Source organism: Rattus norvegicus, chromosome 4 (genome assembly GCF_036323735.1).
Source record: "Rattus norvegicus strain BN/NHsdMcwi chromosome 4, GRCr8, whole genome shotgun sequence".
Lineage (NCBI taxonomy): Eukaryota > Metazoa > Chordata > Mammalia > Rodentia > Muridae > Rattus > Rattus norvegicus.
This window is the reverse complement of record NC_086022.1, coordinates 131,441,408-131,456,814: the sequence shown is the minus strand read 5'-3', so window position 1 is coordinate 131,456,814 and position 15,407 is coordinate 131,441,408. Positions and strand designations below refer to the sequence as shown.

At 44.2% G+C, this 15,407-nt stretch overlaps 1 protein-coding gene across 7 annotated transcripts in view; it reads left to right on the top strand.

The window, feature by feature from the left end:
• Positions 1-4,454, top strand: part of Frmd4b (FERM domain containing 4B) — a 326,374-nt gene extending 321,920 nt beyond the window's left edge. For 6 of the 7 annotated variants that reach the window (XM_063285583.1, XM_063285579.1, XM_063285582.1 and 3 more), the window contains one exon: positions 2,805-4,454. In XM_063285583.1, the coding sequence (XP_063141653.1) occupies positions 2,805-2,925 (121 nt within the window). In that variant the 3' untranslated portion in view covers positions 2,926-4,454. 7 annotated transcript variants of the gene reach the window in all.
• Positions 4,455-15,407: the final 10,953 nt, after the last annotated feature.

Here is a 15,407-nt window from a genome sequence, read left to right as displayed (position 1 = left end):
CAGTGCACAAAGATGGTTCCGATATCTTTTTTTTTTTTTTTTTTTTTTTTGGTTCTTTTTTTTCGGAGCTGGGGACCGAACCCAGGGCCTTGCGCTTCCTAGGTAAGCACTCTACCACTGAGCTAAATCCCCAGCCCCGGTTCCAATATCTTTAACACCACTTTCATTGAATCCAGGAACTGCTAAACATTCTGAGAGGAAAATCTATTTTTACCAAGTCTGCCTATGTATTTCAGTAAGAGCAAGATGACTGGACAGAGGAGGCTGGTGTCAAAGGGGACATAGTGTGCAGGAAATGGGAAGCTATTTAGAGCTCCATTGTGGTGTGGGTGGGTGTTCACACCCACCGGCACTCACTGTGGAGAAAATGTGGAGAGTAATAAAGAACTAGAAAGATAAAACGGAGCTGTAACCTTACAGCTCGAGACAGGAAGACTAACATTTGACATACTTCGCTCTTTTCCTCTGTCCATTCTAACATGATCATAATGGTATAGTAAATACAGTCTTGCATTTTATATTATTATGAAATTATATCTCTCATTCTAAAAAATTTTGATATCATAAAAATACATTCCTATGTGGTTAAACTTTTTGTTTGGTTGGCTGGTTGTCTAGTAGATTTGGATTTTTTTTAAGACCTGGTTTCTCTGTGTAGCCCTGGCTGTCCTGAAACCTGATTTGTAGACCAGGCTGGTCTCGAATTCAGAGATCCACTTGTCTGTCTCCTGAGTGCTGGGATGAAAGGTGTGCGCCACCACCTAGCTAAAAGTGTGTTTTGTAAGTTCCTGCTTTTCAGATGAACAGGCAACGTTTATGGTGCCGAAATAGTAGAAGCACATATTTCAACCCGTCACATGTAGGATTCTTAAAAACTACGATACAATCTGATCATTTTAATCTAATTCAGTTTAATAAGCTAAACACAACAATAATCATTCACAAAGTTTAATAAATTTGCCTTAAGGCCGCATGATACATTTTTATGTAAACATGTTTTTAAAGCTGCCACGGTGGTTCAGGTTCTCAAGAGGCTAAGGTAGGAGGATTGCTGCAAATTTCTGGGCAACCTAAGCTCTACCTAGTGAGATTAAAATCAGTCTGGACAAAAAGGTGAAACCCTGTCTCAAAACCAAAGCAAACCAACCAAACAAAAAGCATGATTTTTAAATCAGAGATGGAATACCTCCATGTGGAAAATCTTATAACAATATCCTTTACAATTAACATATTAGTTGTGCTAGTAGCAGTGAGAGGCAAAATACATTTCATAATGTAAACGAATAACTCTAGATTGTCTAAAGTTTTAAAATGCTCAGCAACATTTGAGTGTTTTTGTTTTTGTTTTTTTAAATAACACAGCTCCGAGAAAGCTCGGAGTTTTAATTGGCAAGTTTTTTTCCCCAGTAAGGTTTGGTAAACCTGGTATTGGTGAGCTCCCTGAAGCAGACCAATCCCTGCTCAGCTGCTACAGTTTCAAGATGAACTTGTTTTCCTTCACTTCCTGTCTTCCTCTCCCTTTCCTATTCCTGTCTAACTTCCCCCATCACTAGGCACAATCACAATCGAGGCCCTCTGTGGCAGAGGATGGCTGTGGCTCCAGAAGTGAGATCAGTACTAAGCTCTGTCTTGTTCAGTGTAGCCAGCCGTAGTAAGTACAGTGCTGCGCTCTGCCGATTGCTTCTTTCCCTACAGCAGGACTTTGGCCTGCCCTGGCTGCTGTGTGAGGTTGTGAAATCTGACTTGGCTTTGACATTTCCTGAAAACACTAAACATCCTGAATTTACATAGTATCTATTCCCAAAGCTCTCCTTCCAAAGACTTTTTAACTCTGCTTTACTAAAAGACTTTGGAATTGGAAACAAAATCTACTAACTATCTAACCTCTTTTTAACTGTTACAGAACTGGTTTGCTTAGCTGAACTGTTTGTATGTATACTGTGCTTGTTTGAATATACCAAGCAAATATGTCTGTTTCTCCCCCGGCCCCTGCAGTGTTAGGACCAAAATGCTTATGTGATGTAATTTCCTGAGTCATTGACAATTTATATTTGGCTCATAAGCCCTTAGGATATGATGTATATCCCAAACTATCTCTGCTAACTTTTAAGCGTTCATCTTACTCCTGAGAAAAACCCATCGTTTATTCTTTTATTTAGAAGAGTTGCCCAAAATATGCCTTTTTTAAAAGTTAAAATATGATTATATAAAAAATTAAGAAGCAAGCATATGTCAAAGATCCACTTTTTATTATTGATAAGAAAGCTAGCTATGCTTCTTCTTCTTTTTTTTTTTTTTTCCTTTTTCTTTTTTTTCCAGAGCTGGGGACCGAACCCAGGGCCCTACCACTGAGCTAAATCCCCAACCCTGCTATGCTTCTTTAAAGGGAATTCAAAACAATAAAAGAAAGCTCCAGGATAAGACGTTCCATTTTATACCAGATCAGGCAGTGTCCCATGGGGCAATAAACTGGAAACACTTTCTTCTACAAAAGGATATGTTTGTATTTCTTCCAGACAAACGCCTTTAAGTTAACATGTAACTTAATTCCTCCTGGGCCCTAATCAATAGTAAATGAAAGTTAAACAAAGGTAGAACTCTCCTGAGAGTCCAACGATCTTTTGTGTGCCTGGCAGACAATGCTTCACTGTGCTGTGAACCGAGTATGCACTTTTTTCCCCCCTCCCGTCTTAGGTTCTGGAAATTTTTTTTCCTTAACAGTGCTTTCCTCTAACCTGTTGGACTGTTTGTACTGAGGGAGTGAAATAGATCCGAGTAGTAACTTTCCTGGTTCCCTTTAACAGACAGTACGCAGAGAGCACTCCGCTGGACGGTACAGACGGAAACCAGCTGGAAGACAGCCTGGAGAGTAGTGAACAGAGGCTCTTTTGGCATGAAGACTCCAAGCCCGGAACATTAGTCTGAATGCAGCTGGACCTCCTGACCAAGCACTGCGCGTTCTCACACTAGTGTGCCTTGCAAAGTCTGTTCATCTTCTACAAGAAGGCTTTAGAAACTAAAGGCATGAAAGGTCGAAGACAAGACTTAAATGTGGTTTGAAAGAGAATCACACACTAAGCCCCACAAAGCCCTGGATGAGGACTTGCCTTCCACATTGTAGGCACTGACTCATCACTAAGTCGGATCCCGTTGTGGGACTCTTGTCAAGAGGGCCTGCACAAAGCCTTGACCCACAGCGAGCTCTTATGAAGGGGATAACATTTGCCAAAGGCAAGCCCCGAAGCTGGGAAGATGGTCACGGAGTTTGTCCCATTGGAGAGGAGGATGGGAGATTTCAGACCACAGTTCAGAATTCGGAGAGAGGGAACCCAGAAGCTCCTGAATCATGACTCACCTTCACAAGGTTTGAACTCACGAGCTGACAGAAAACACCCTGTTACCACAAACCGATGAGGACAATTTAGACAGTATTGGAAACTTACTTGAAGAGAAGTTAGATTTTCATGAAGTTCTGAATGAGTGTAAATGTTTTAGGCTATTGCAAAAATGACGTTTTTCATAAGCACCCTAGTATGGATTCTAGCCTTCTGATTGCTGTAGCATCCCGTACTATAACTTAAAGGTAGCCAACTAGAGGAAATGAAGTAACTGGCCAGTTCTGCTTGGAGAACGTTCTAAAGGTACATGCCACCAGTCCCTGCTGTGCTTCCCAACACCGCTCAGACTGGTGACCTTTGCCTGTCATCTGAATGGTGGGCTCGAGGTGGCAAGCTTATCTGAAAAAGTGTTTGGAGATGCTAACAGAAAGGACCCCAAAAGGACAAAGCCAACCCACATCACCGTAGATGAATCGTGTGCCTTACAGTGGTGAGCCGTAGAAAATGAAGCCTACGATCTGAACTCCAGAAGTAAATCCGAGTCACAGAGTGACGAGCCGAGATTGGCAGGAAAGAATTTACTCCAAGCTGCAGGAGATTGAATTATGAGGATTAAACTACCTCATACCCCCCGGAGGAAGTCGTTTGTGTAGGTTAGCTGTTCACAGGACCTTGCCTGCCTCTAGAGCAGCCTTGTTCTTTGTGTCTTTTTTTTTTTTTTTTTTTTTTTTTTTGGCTTCAGAGTCCCACAAAAGGTGCTCCCTTCCCCTCCCTTTTATACAAGTTTCTTGTTCATATTGTGAATAGAGACATTTCTCAACAAGTTTTCTGGAACATTTTTCTACTTGTATTCCAAAGCATGTAATATATACATAAAAAATGATTTGATAACTGCTACTCTGTCATTTGTATCATTAGAAATGAAGTTTGGGGAAAATTTTTTTGGAAAAAAAGAAGACACAAGTTAAAAAAAATAACTTATTCCTTTTTGCATATTTGTATAGCCTCCCGAAATTGGAAATCGCCTTTTGCATATTCTTTCACTGTTTTGACTTTTTGAGACCTATTAATTTTTTTTTATGTAGGGCAATAAACTTATGGTGTGCTATTGACACATGTCCGAGTTCTTGTCTTTATGTTTGGGATCCACAAGAGGCCGTGTGGATCCATCTCAAGGGCGTTGGGCACACAAATACATTTAATATTACAAGGTTTTGTTGATTTCAAGATACACACTTTTCATCATTCAATCAGAAAATAAGGTTCATATATTCATCATGTCTTATTGGAATTGTCCATGGTTTGGGTTGCTGTGAATTTGGCTGATGTTTTGTTTGTTTGTTTGTTTGTTTTGTTTGTTTTCTTATTCATACATAAAATATTGTTTTGTTCTGTTGTTTCAGTGTTGGACCTGAACCTAGGTTCTTGTACACAAGATTCTCTACCACTGCAATATATACCCCAGCCCACTGCTGTGCCTTACGACAGGGTGTCTTGGAATTGATCAAATGGGAGAGTTAATCACTTCACTGAGAAGGACTGATGGGAATTTTTAGGATTTAGGTTTGAAAATATTAACTGATTGATAATGAGTAATTCATCTTTGCTTTTAATACAAACCCTTTTCAATAGAGGAAGGCATTTCCCCTTCTGTGTTACCCTGTTTATTAGAGAGAGCTAGGTTGGAAATGAAATGTAAGGAAACACAAATAAATGTTTCTGTGCATGTGCCCTACATGAAAGTCCGCCTTTTCCTGCTAAAAAAGTGATGTGCTCAGAATCGCAAATACAGTCTTGAAGGAAAAAGTGTGACTTAGCTTCCGCATAGAAGCACAGCAGGTCTGCCATCTGTCTTTGGTGGAAATTACTCAAAAACAAAAACAGATAAAGGCAAATTTTCAACATGTATCCATTCTCTTCTTAACTCCACACACGCGTACACGCACACACACACACACACACACACACACATAATTCCTCTACTCATAGAAGGCATTTGAATTACATATAACATGTAATCATGTCCTGCAAGTGTTGCCCAGAATATAGAAGACAGTGTCAGATCCCCAGAAGCTAGAGTTACAAGTAGTGGCGAGCCCACCCAGTGCGGGTGCTTGACAAGAACTACTCAGGTCCTGTGGAAGAGCAGCAAGCGTTCAGGAAAGAAATGTCCCTTTAAGGTGCATTCATTGGAACACTTGCTTCCTGTTGAGGGCACTGTATGGGGAAATTGTGGAAGCCGTAGGAGGCAGAGCCTAGCTGGAGGAGGAAGGTTGTGAGGATCTTAGCCCCTCCCCACCTCTTCTCTCTTTGCTTCCTGTAGAGTTGAACATTTAACCGGCCAGATTCTTGCCTCTGGGGGCGTGCCATGCATCCCACCACTGTCAACTCCAGTTCTGGAATTGCAGGTTAAAATGACTCTTCCCACAAGTCACTTTTGTCTGTAATAGTTCATCATATATACCATATATTATATATGATGTTGTTTTATAATTATATGATGTAGATATATGGCAGTGTATATCATATTATAAAATATATGACAAATATGTATGCAGGTATATATTCTATATAATGTGGTATGTATTGATATATATTATATATACTGTTATATAACATATTTTATATATGTGTGTGTATATACATACATACATATATATATATATATATATATATGAGATCTGACATATTAGGGCTCACTCCCTCTCAGTGCATATTGATCTGCCTCACAAATGTGAATATTTGGAGCTTGAGAAATGACTCAATGGTTAAGAGTACTGGTTACTCTCCTTGAAGACCTGGGTTTGATTCCCAGCATCCACATGGCAGCTCACAAGCAGCTGTAACTCTAGTCCTGGGGGATCCAGCACCCTCTCTGGCCTGTGTGTGTATGTGTGTGTGTGTGTGTGTGTGTATGTGTGTGTATCTATATATATATATACATATATATATATATATGGATGAACATGGTACACAGACACAATACAGTCTCATACACATAAAATAAAAAACAGATATATAAGGTGAATTTAATAAATAGACTAACCTCCCTTGATGTTTGTTCTGCTTTTCTATACCTGAAAAAATAAAATAAATTCCCCCTTTGTATCCAGGAACTAACAAATGTGAAAAGTAATAAAAATTTCAGAATCATTTTGATCTATTAGTTTGGCCTGTTCTTAGGAACAGAGGTTTAAATTAAATTAAAGAGTTTCCTAATATTGCGTTTTCAGAATTGGAATAATGGTTTTATTAAGTTTCCATTGTGTTGTGCTACAGTGCATCTCAAACTGTCAATGGTAAAATACACGTTTTTAAATTTTCCAATATACTGTGAAGTTGTAGACTTGTAAGGTAAAACAAACTGGATTATTATGAGAAAATTAATCCAAACCCACCAATTAGTGGTTAATTTAACAGAGATCTGGAAATGGACGCTGGTGTTTATTGTTAGCATTGGCAGATGGGAAGCTACTCCATCCCTTGGCACAGTGGTACAGGCCTACAGTCCTTAAAGCTGCAAAGGCCTTGACAAGAATCCGTGAGCCCAGGGGACCAGCCTAGGAAAACTAATGAGACTTGTCTCAAAAACAAACACCTCTTCAGTCGAGTCAGGGTCTGGATACTGACTCATTTTTATACACCTCACTGCCTTCCTGCACCGGAGCTCTCAGACTCCCAGTAGCACTGACCTGGAAATGTGCGTCATCCATCCATGACCTCTCTCTCTCTCTCTCTCTCTCTCTCTCTCTCTCTCTCTCCTCTCTCTCTCTCTCTCTCTCTCTCTCTCTCTCTCCCTCCTTCCCTCCCTCCCTCCCTCCTTCCCTCCTTCCCTCCCTCCCTCCTTCTCTCCCCCTCCCCCCCTCTCTGAAGAGCAGGCTTGTGACTGGCCTCAAACTCCTCAGAGATCCGGCTGCCTCTGCCTCCCGAATGGTGGGATTAAAGGTGTGTGCACTAGGACTGCCTGACTCACCCAATGCTCCTTAAGAAGTTAAGTCATCACTGACCTTTATAATCTGAAAGTGCATCGGAGCCGCGACCCTTTTCTGGAGAGAGAAAACACTTTGTGACACAGACTAACCCTGTAGGTAACAAGACACCTCCCCTTTCAAAAGCTCATTGTGGCAGCGCAGGCCAGGGATTCGCCTCAGTTGATAGAGTACTTGTCTAGCATGGACAGTCTTAGATTCCATCCCCAGTAGTGTACTTCAGCTGACTGTGGTGGTGGGGCGTACCCATAACCCCTGCCCTGGGAAGTAGAGGCAGGAGGAGCAGGAAGGAGTTCAAGGCCGCCTTCAACTACATGATGAGATGAGTTCAAGACCATCTTGGGCTACTTAAATACTAAAGTTGGCGGCTAACCTTACCTCCTCTGCTCTGGCCCTATTATCCCTCCTCCGAATTCCCCCAGGTCTTGTCTTTTGCTCTGCCTTCCTTCCAACCCCAGTCAGGTGCCTGGGGTAGAAAGAGGAGTGCTTGGGCCTTCTCACTTCTAGTGAAAACAGAAAACATACCTGGGCTGGAAGGAGATCTTCAGTGGATTGGTGAAAACTGTGTGATATATTCTAAGTCCAGCTCTCATAATTAATATGACTAATTCTCATTTGCCAATGACAAAAAGCAGAGTCAGCCTGTGTGTAAGCACAGGTTAAGATAACCTGTAACTAGGGTGTCGCCAAATCCCAGCAGGCTTCTCACTAGACTTAATTATCAATGCTGCACGAGTTCACCCATGGATCAAATCCCTAAACTGTTCTGGTTAATAAAATCTCTTGGCTCCAGTACATACATACTTGTTACAAGCACCCATAAGCAGAATGAAATAAGTATTGATTAGTAGCGCTGAAACTACGTATTGATCCTTCCCCAGTTTTGATGATTCAAGGACAGTAGAGTGATATGAAATATGGCGTGCCCTTTATGGGGTTTCTGAGGAGCCACCTTGCACGACAGCTCGGCATGTCTGGGCACTCACAAAGGACGAGTCTGATCTTCCATTAGACTCCAAGCAGAATCTTAGCCCTCCACAAAAAGTCTTTAAAAAATCACCCCCACCTTCTTCCTCCTTGGTGGAGTCAGTAAGAGTCTATCTTCCCAGCAGGAGAAAATGGGAGTCCTGCTTTTGTGATGCTTATCAGACACTGCCCTTAACATGAGCTCGCGTGCACGCGCGCACACACACACACACGCGCGCGCGCACAGCCTTTCTCCATTCCTTTTGCTTTCAAGTACCAGCAGCCTTGACAAGAACAGTGACCTGGGGCTGGAAGGACACTAGGAGTTGACCCAACTTGGGATTTTCAGGTCATTTTCGTCAATGCTGGTCGTGCACAGAGCCACCAAGGTTAAAGAAGTCTGTGAGTGTCACCTGCAGCTGTGCAGGCCTCTGTGGAGTGTCAGGGAAGTCTGTGGATATGTTTTGGATTCACCCAATAATCGGGGAGTATGACTGACATTTAGGGGCCAGGAACAATGAGTAAACACAGCAAACTATCCACCACCCCACTGAGTGGCCACTGTGATCCTTTGAGAAACCTTAGCACCTGCGACCAGGGTTGCATCTGGCCGTTGTGTTCCTAAGCTTAACATGGAGGAGAAGAGAAGTAAACGCTTGTTGATGAGAGTCAGACAAGGTGCACGTGATTGAGGAAAGTATAGGAGGCACCCTAACCACTAACTAACAGGCAGCGTACCAACTGCATATCTGTAAGTCACAGACCCAGGCAATTGGAAAAAGTGGGCTGGAATCCATGAGGGAGAAGCATAAGTCTCTGAATGACTTTATATGATTATTATTTCCATGAAGATGAAGGGCGATGAGAGACGATGGAGGAGGCATAGATGCTTCCTGAGATTGCTGGGACACCCCGAGTCCTTGTGAGGAGTTGATGCTGGATGGGGTCATTCCCTAGATATTGGGAAGCAAGACCTTAGAAACTAAAAGAACAGGAGGCCAGCTTAGGCTAATGTTGAAGAAGTCCGAGCAACAGAACAGACAACTCTCCCAACAATGACACTCAAACTGGGCTATTCACTTAACCCTCTCCTACCACTGTATGTGGTAGATGGTTGTATGCCCTGATAAGGCCTTGAAGAGCGGCTCACTAAGGTGGCCAAATCGTTGGTGTCATGACCACACAGTAAGTGTTAAAGCTGGAATTCTCAGCCTCCCGCTTGATGCTGCATCAAATGCTCTGTGAAGCTCCCGCTGCTGCTTAGGAAGCGGTGAGTGACAGGGAAACTGCTTAGAATGGAAACCAAAGAAAATGGAGACAGAAAAGAAAGAATAAGAAGAGCAAAGGCTTGGGGAAGAAGTAGGAGGAAATGCTTGAAGTCAGCTCAGCAGGGTGACTTTGTCAAAACCAGCAATCAGGGAGGAAAGTCCAGTCCGTGAACTTTCAGGCTTGTAGGGGAGTGGTTTACAAGATGGGCGATTCGGATGTTCTCCATCAAGGTTCGACTTGAAAGGAGTCTCCAAGAAGGGTCAGGGAACAGCCAGTGGGCTGGAATTATCTTTGCAAATAATGTGGAGGAAAATGAGCTGTGGTGTTTGCACCCCAAATGCTTCTCTTGCTGGGAATGAGCCTCAGCCATCATCCCAGGCCTCTCCTTCCCAATATACGTAGCAGCACCTGCACGAGCACACACACACACGCACACACAAACACACATGCACACGCACTTCTTGTTGGGGAACTTATTCTCCAGCTTGCCCTTTCCTCAGAAGATCTAGGCATCTTAAAAAGATCAAAAGCCAGGAAATTGAAAAGATCTCATCAGGAATCCCAGGAGCTCCAGGCTGGGAGAGGAATCCCAGGCACCCTTCAATTACTGAAGAAGCCTTTCAGGGAGTTGATGGTGGTGTCTGGACAGACACCACTGTCTTCACAAAGTAGTGGTTAGAGGTGTGGGCTTTGAAGTCAGGGAGTCTCGGAGACAGACTATCTGGCTTGGAGTCTATCCCAGGCTCAATGCTTGCTGATTTCTGAAACTACCACTAGTATTCTGGGGCTCAGGTTCATCCTGGGTACAGGACTCACCAGGGCACTGTATAAGTTACACAGTGTAATGGCTGCAAAGAACACAGTGCAGAATGTACCAGGCAAGTTTTTTTTTTAGGAAATAAAGTAACCTGTGTGGGAAAATAGTAAGTGCTGCTCCTAATCCAGAAAGCTGAGGTTTTTTTTTTTATCTTTGTGTGTGTGTGTGTGTGTGTGTGTGTGTGTGTGTGTGTGTGTTCCTGTGTATGAGTGCAGAGCATGCACATGTCATGGTATATCTACCACCGTACCCATGTGGACGCCAAAGAACAACCTTAGGTCTTATTTGAGAGTGAGTCTCTTGCTTGTCTGGCACCATTTATGCCGGATTAGCAGGCCCACGGACTTCTGGGAAATCTGTCTGCTTCCCAGCTGGCTGTAGGACCACTGGATTACAGATGTGCAGCTCCATCTATCACTAAGCCTCCTCTGCCTTCTCAGGATCCAAAGTGAGATTCTCTTTGTCAGGGGGCAGTTGCTTTACCTGTTGAGTCATCCCCCAGCCCCAAACTTGAGGTGCATTCATTTAACCACTCAAATAACAGTACTGAAATAAACATCCCAGCTGAGGGTTGATTTCTAGTCCCAGCTCCTAGAATTTTCCCCACTTATTTAATCCTCACAGCAAGGCCACCACTGTAAATCCCAACTCAAAGCTCTTGGATGTGAGTCTTGTGCCCCATGTGTAGTTAGAGGCACTTAAGGGTGGCTTCCGGTTACTGCAGTAGAAGAGACAGCCTTTGTGTAGTGTGAGTTCCTTCTGCCCAGAGTCCACAGACAGGGAGGCTGCACTAGAGACCTGAATAGGTGTTTTCCACTTCCTCCTGCCTCAGCTGTCCTACAAGGACAAATTATACCTGTGAGTATTCAAGACTGAATACCACCTTAAAAATCAGACGCCCAGGCACCTCCTTAGCTCATGCTGGGTCAGGTCATGCTGTTGGCTCAAAGACAAGTCCGTGTCTTTTAGGCACACATAAGAAAGCAAACAAGCAAAAGATTTAGCAAAAAAATACAAAAGGGCACTTAAATTTGGAAAAGAGTTCTAAGTGCCAATTTTTTTTTTCTTTAGAATTTATTTTTCAGGCATCCTGGGAAAAATCCAGACAGAGTTGAGAACAAAACCCTTCAGTATGGGAAGTGTCCTGTGGACCTGAGATTCTAGGCGACTGCAAAAGGAGGACAAGACCACTCCTAGGTTGGGCTGAGGAGAGAAGACTTTGTTGTAGGTATGAGGAAGAGGATAGCCAGAGGCATCTGGAAGGGTCCAGACTAAACTGGGCCAGTCAGGGATGAGGAGTGAGAGAGGAAGTGGGTGGCAAGTGATCCAAGAAAGGAATCAAGAGCCAAGAGGGCATGTAGCCAAAATGGCTGAGTTATATAGGGATCAGAGGCTGGGGGAAGGGAAGCCCAAACCCAGGGCTACAGAGGTTTAGGGGAGGGGGAGGGACAAGAAGTGCTGGGAGAAGCCACAGGTACTGCGTGTTTTGGTGAGAGGTAGCCAGAGTCAGCTTCGGTATGTTAATAGGTGCCTCAGTTAGTCACGTGTCCTGGGTTTACCTAACCCTAGGCAAACTCTCCTCTGTCCAGGGGCAGCTGGGATAGTTCCATACATGAGTGAAAAGTCTGTGCAATGAAGTGGCACACACAGATAGTGTCCAGACTTTCCGGGCCACGGACAGGTGGCCCGGCTCAGTGCATGAGCCCTTTATCTGAACAGAACCTTCCAGACTACGCCAGGTTTCTTCTGATCCTTGGGTTCCGCTTGGCCTTTCGAAGCATGCAATATTGGTTAAGAAGGACACCTAGAGGCCGTTCGGGTTTCCTGCAGGCAGGAGCTCCTAGCTGCCCTGGATTCAGGGTTTTCAATATTGTATGAACAAGGTGCTGTAGGCTACAGACGGAAGGAAACAAGCCAAGCAAAAACTCAGTTTCTAATTTCTAGCCCCCAACACTTCAGATTACTTGCTGAGTTCTTGGGGAAGTTGTTTCTGGGTTTAAAAACATAGAAAATTGTAAGGATTCAATAACATTTAAGACCTTAGCGTGTGCCACAGTTCTTGGGACAAAGTAAGTCAGGTCTTGTTATTGTTTCTAATGAGACTCTGCAAGGAAGAGAGTTGGTAACATTTAACAGGATTAAATTTAAACATCAATAATGTAAGATTTAAATATTTAATAGTCACGGAAGGCCACTGTAAAGATTGATAGAAAGTAAAGTACTTTCTCAGGTGGAAAAAAAAAATCAAACAAGCCAAACTAGCAAGATTTTTAACACAATCTTTTAGAAGTCAAAATTAATTTACACACACACACACACACACACACACACACACACACACACATTCTGTGTTTAAAAAAAAACAGATTTTAAATAAAGACAGAATTGATGTGTCTGGTTTTTCCTTTGCTTCAGACAGCAAATGGCTTGTCCCTGTCTGGTACTCTGCCAATGTATAACAACAGTGCCCAGTGACTTCTTTGTTTGCTTTAGATTTAAGAACGAGAGCCCAGGACAAGTGCTCAGACACACCAAAGGTCACATAATCAAGTACAATCTGGAAATCACCCCACACAGGAGCATCCTGGTGCAAGTCACCTTTCAAAAGGCATATGAAGGAAAAGCACAGGGCTGTGGAAGATCCCAGGGCCTCATGCATGCTGGGTTAGAGCTGCAGCACATGCTAGCTGGATAGTATTTAACTCTCTATGCATTCATATATGGAGAGGGAGAGAGAGACACAGCAAGACACAAAGAGAGACAGAGACAGAGGAAGGAAAGGGAGGGGAGGAAGGGGAGGAGAGGGAAGAGGAGGGAAGGGGTAGGAAAGGGGAGAGGAGGAGGGAAAGATAGAGGAGGGGAGGGGAGAAGAGGAGAGGGGAGGGAAGGAGATGGAAGGGAAGGGAAGGAAAGCAAAGCGAAGAGAAGAAAAGAGGATAGGAGAGGAGGGGAGGGGAGGGGGAGGGAAGGGAGAGGAGAAGAGAGGAGAGGAGAGGAGAGGAGGGGAGGGGAGGGGAGGGGAGAGGAGAGGAGAGGAGAGGAGGGGAGGGGAGGGGAGGGGAGAGGAGACAGAGTCTTACATGGCTCAAGCTGGCTTCCAACTTTATATGCAGCAGAGAATGACCTTGAATTTGTAATCTTCCTAACCCTACCTCCCGAGTGCTGGGATTAGAGGTGTGTACCACCAGGTTTCGGTTTACTTGGTGCTGGGGACAGAACCCAGGACTTTGCACATACTGGGCAGGCATTCCACTGGCTGAGCTATGTCCCCCCACCTTCTTACTATTACTTGTGAGCAAAGCGATTTGGGCTCAGAGTTTTCTACTGTAGGCTGTCATTTTACTGGCCACGTGATAGAGTTTACTGGTGATGTGTTTTACAAACAGAAACAAAGAATACCCAGTTAAGTTTGAATTTGAAGCAAGCAAGGATGAGCCTACAGGGTGCGTCTATGTCCCCAGCGTGCCCTCTACTTTATTGGACAATGCCCTCCTTTGCCCTGTCACCCAGGCAACCTGATGGTTTAGTAAATAGAGCTACAATTTCAAAACGGTCTGGATCTCCCTGGTTAGTGTTGGCAATTCCTCTAGGCTCCACCCAACAGCTACCTAGCAACATCTTACAGCAGCTGCTTGCCACATGCTAGCCAAATGCTAGCCAACCTCTCCCCTCCCCCCTCCCCTCCCCCTCCCCCTCTCCAGCTCCCTCTTCCCTCCCTCCCTTCCCCTCTTTCCATCACTCTCTTCCCCACAACTTCCCAGCCATCCTCTTCCTCTTATCTTTTCTTCCCCTCTCTTTTTGTCCTTCTCTGTCCCCCTCCCTTTCCAGGTTCCCCTTCCTTCCCCCCAGTAAACTTCCTTTTGCACTAGGCCAGTCACGTGGTGATGATTCCGCAGGGGAACACCTTGGCTGGACCCACGAAGATGTTCCCTCCCACTGTATTAGACTGTGCTTTATAAAACACAACAGTTAAGACTTTCGTTTCTGTGCTCTGCACAGAGGAGCAAGTGTAGATGGCTTTAACAGTAACGAGATAGATGTCAAAACATGGCTCACTGTCTTAGGCTTCAAGGCAGAGGCTGAGGCTGGGTTTCTGTTGCCTTCACCACCACAGCTGCTTTGGTACAGGAAATGCTCTGCACACAGTGTGTTGCCGGTCCATCCTGCAAATGCTGTTTATTATATTGAGATCTCCAGCTCAGGGCAACATAAATACTTCCTTGGCAGAACAAACAGCCCAACCTCCAACAATCTAGTTCCATTTACCGTGCAATGTAAATGATTGAGAACGTGTGAATTGGGGGCTTTAAAAAATACCTGTAATCACATTGCCAACCTGGCTCTGAAACACCAGTGGCTTCCAACTCCTTGGGGCTTAGTAAATTGAGTGTGTGGTGAGCAGTTATTTCTTCTAATAACGTGGCTGTGTGCTGACACAGACAGATGTCTCGAGGTTCGCCTCCGTGTTAGCAGTTGAAGATTTGGGGCATTTGTTTTTTAATTATAGAGGGGTGGAACATTAGACCACTTCAACTCCTAACTCAGATCCTTCAAGACCTAGGCAAGTTTTTCAGGTCCCTCCCAAATAAATAAACCCTTCCCTGAGCAACACTAACTGTAGCTTTATACAGCTGCCAACCTCAGGATTACTGTGGGGTGTGTGTGTGTGTGTGTGTGTGTGTGTGTGTGTGTGTGTATAAGAGAGACAGAGACAGAGACAGAGACAGAGAGACAGAGAGTCCTGTCCCTCACCAGTCTCTTCCTCCATTAAGCTGTGTGCTTTCAGCTTTCAGGGACCCTACTGGATTTAGTGATGCTTACCTGTCACCCTGCTATTCAAAAGGCCGAACACAGTGCAAGGCCTTGTCTTGAAGCATGGGGGTTTGGGAGGAAAAGAGGGAGCTCCGTGAGTGCAGTGTTTGCCAAGCAAGCCCAGGAAGCCCTGAGTTAGATCCTGAGCACCTGGGCTTGGTGGCACATGATTTTAATCTTAGCATTGGGGAGGCAGAGACAACTCAATGGCTAGGG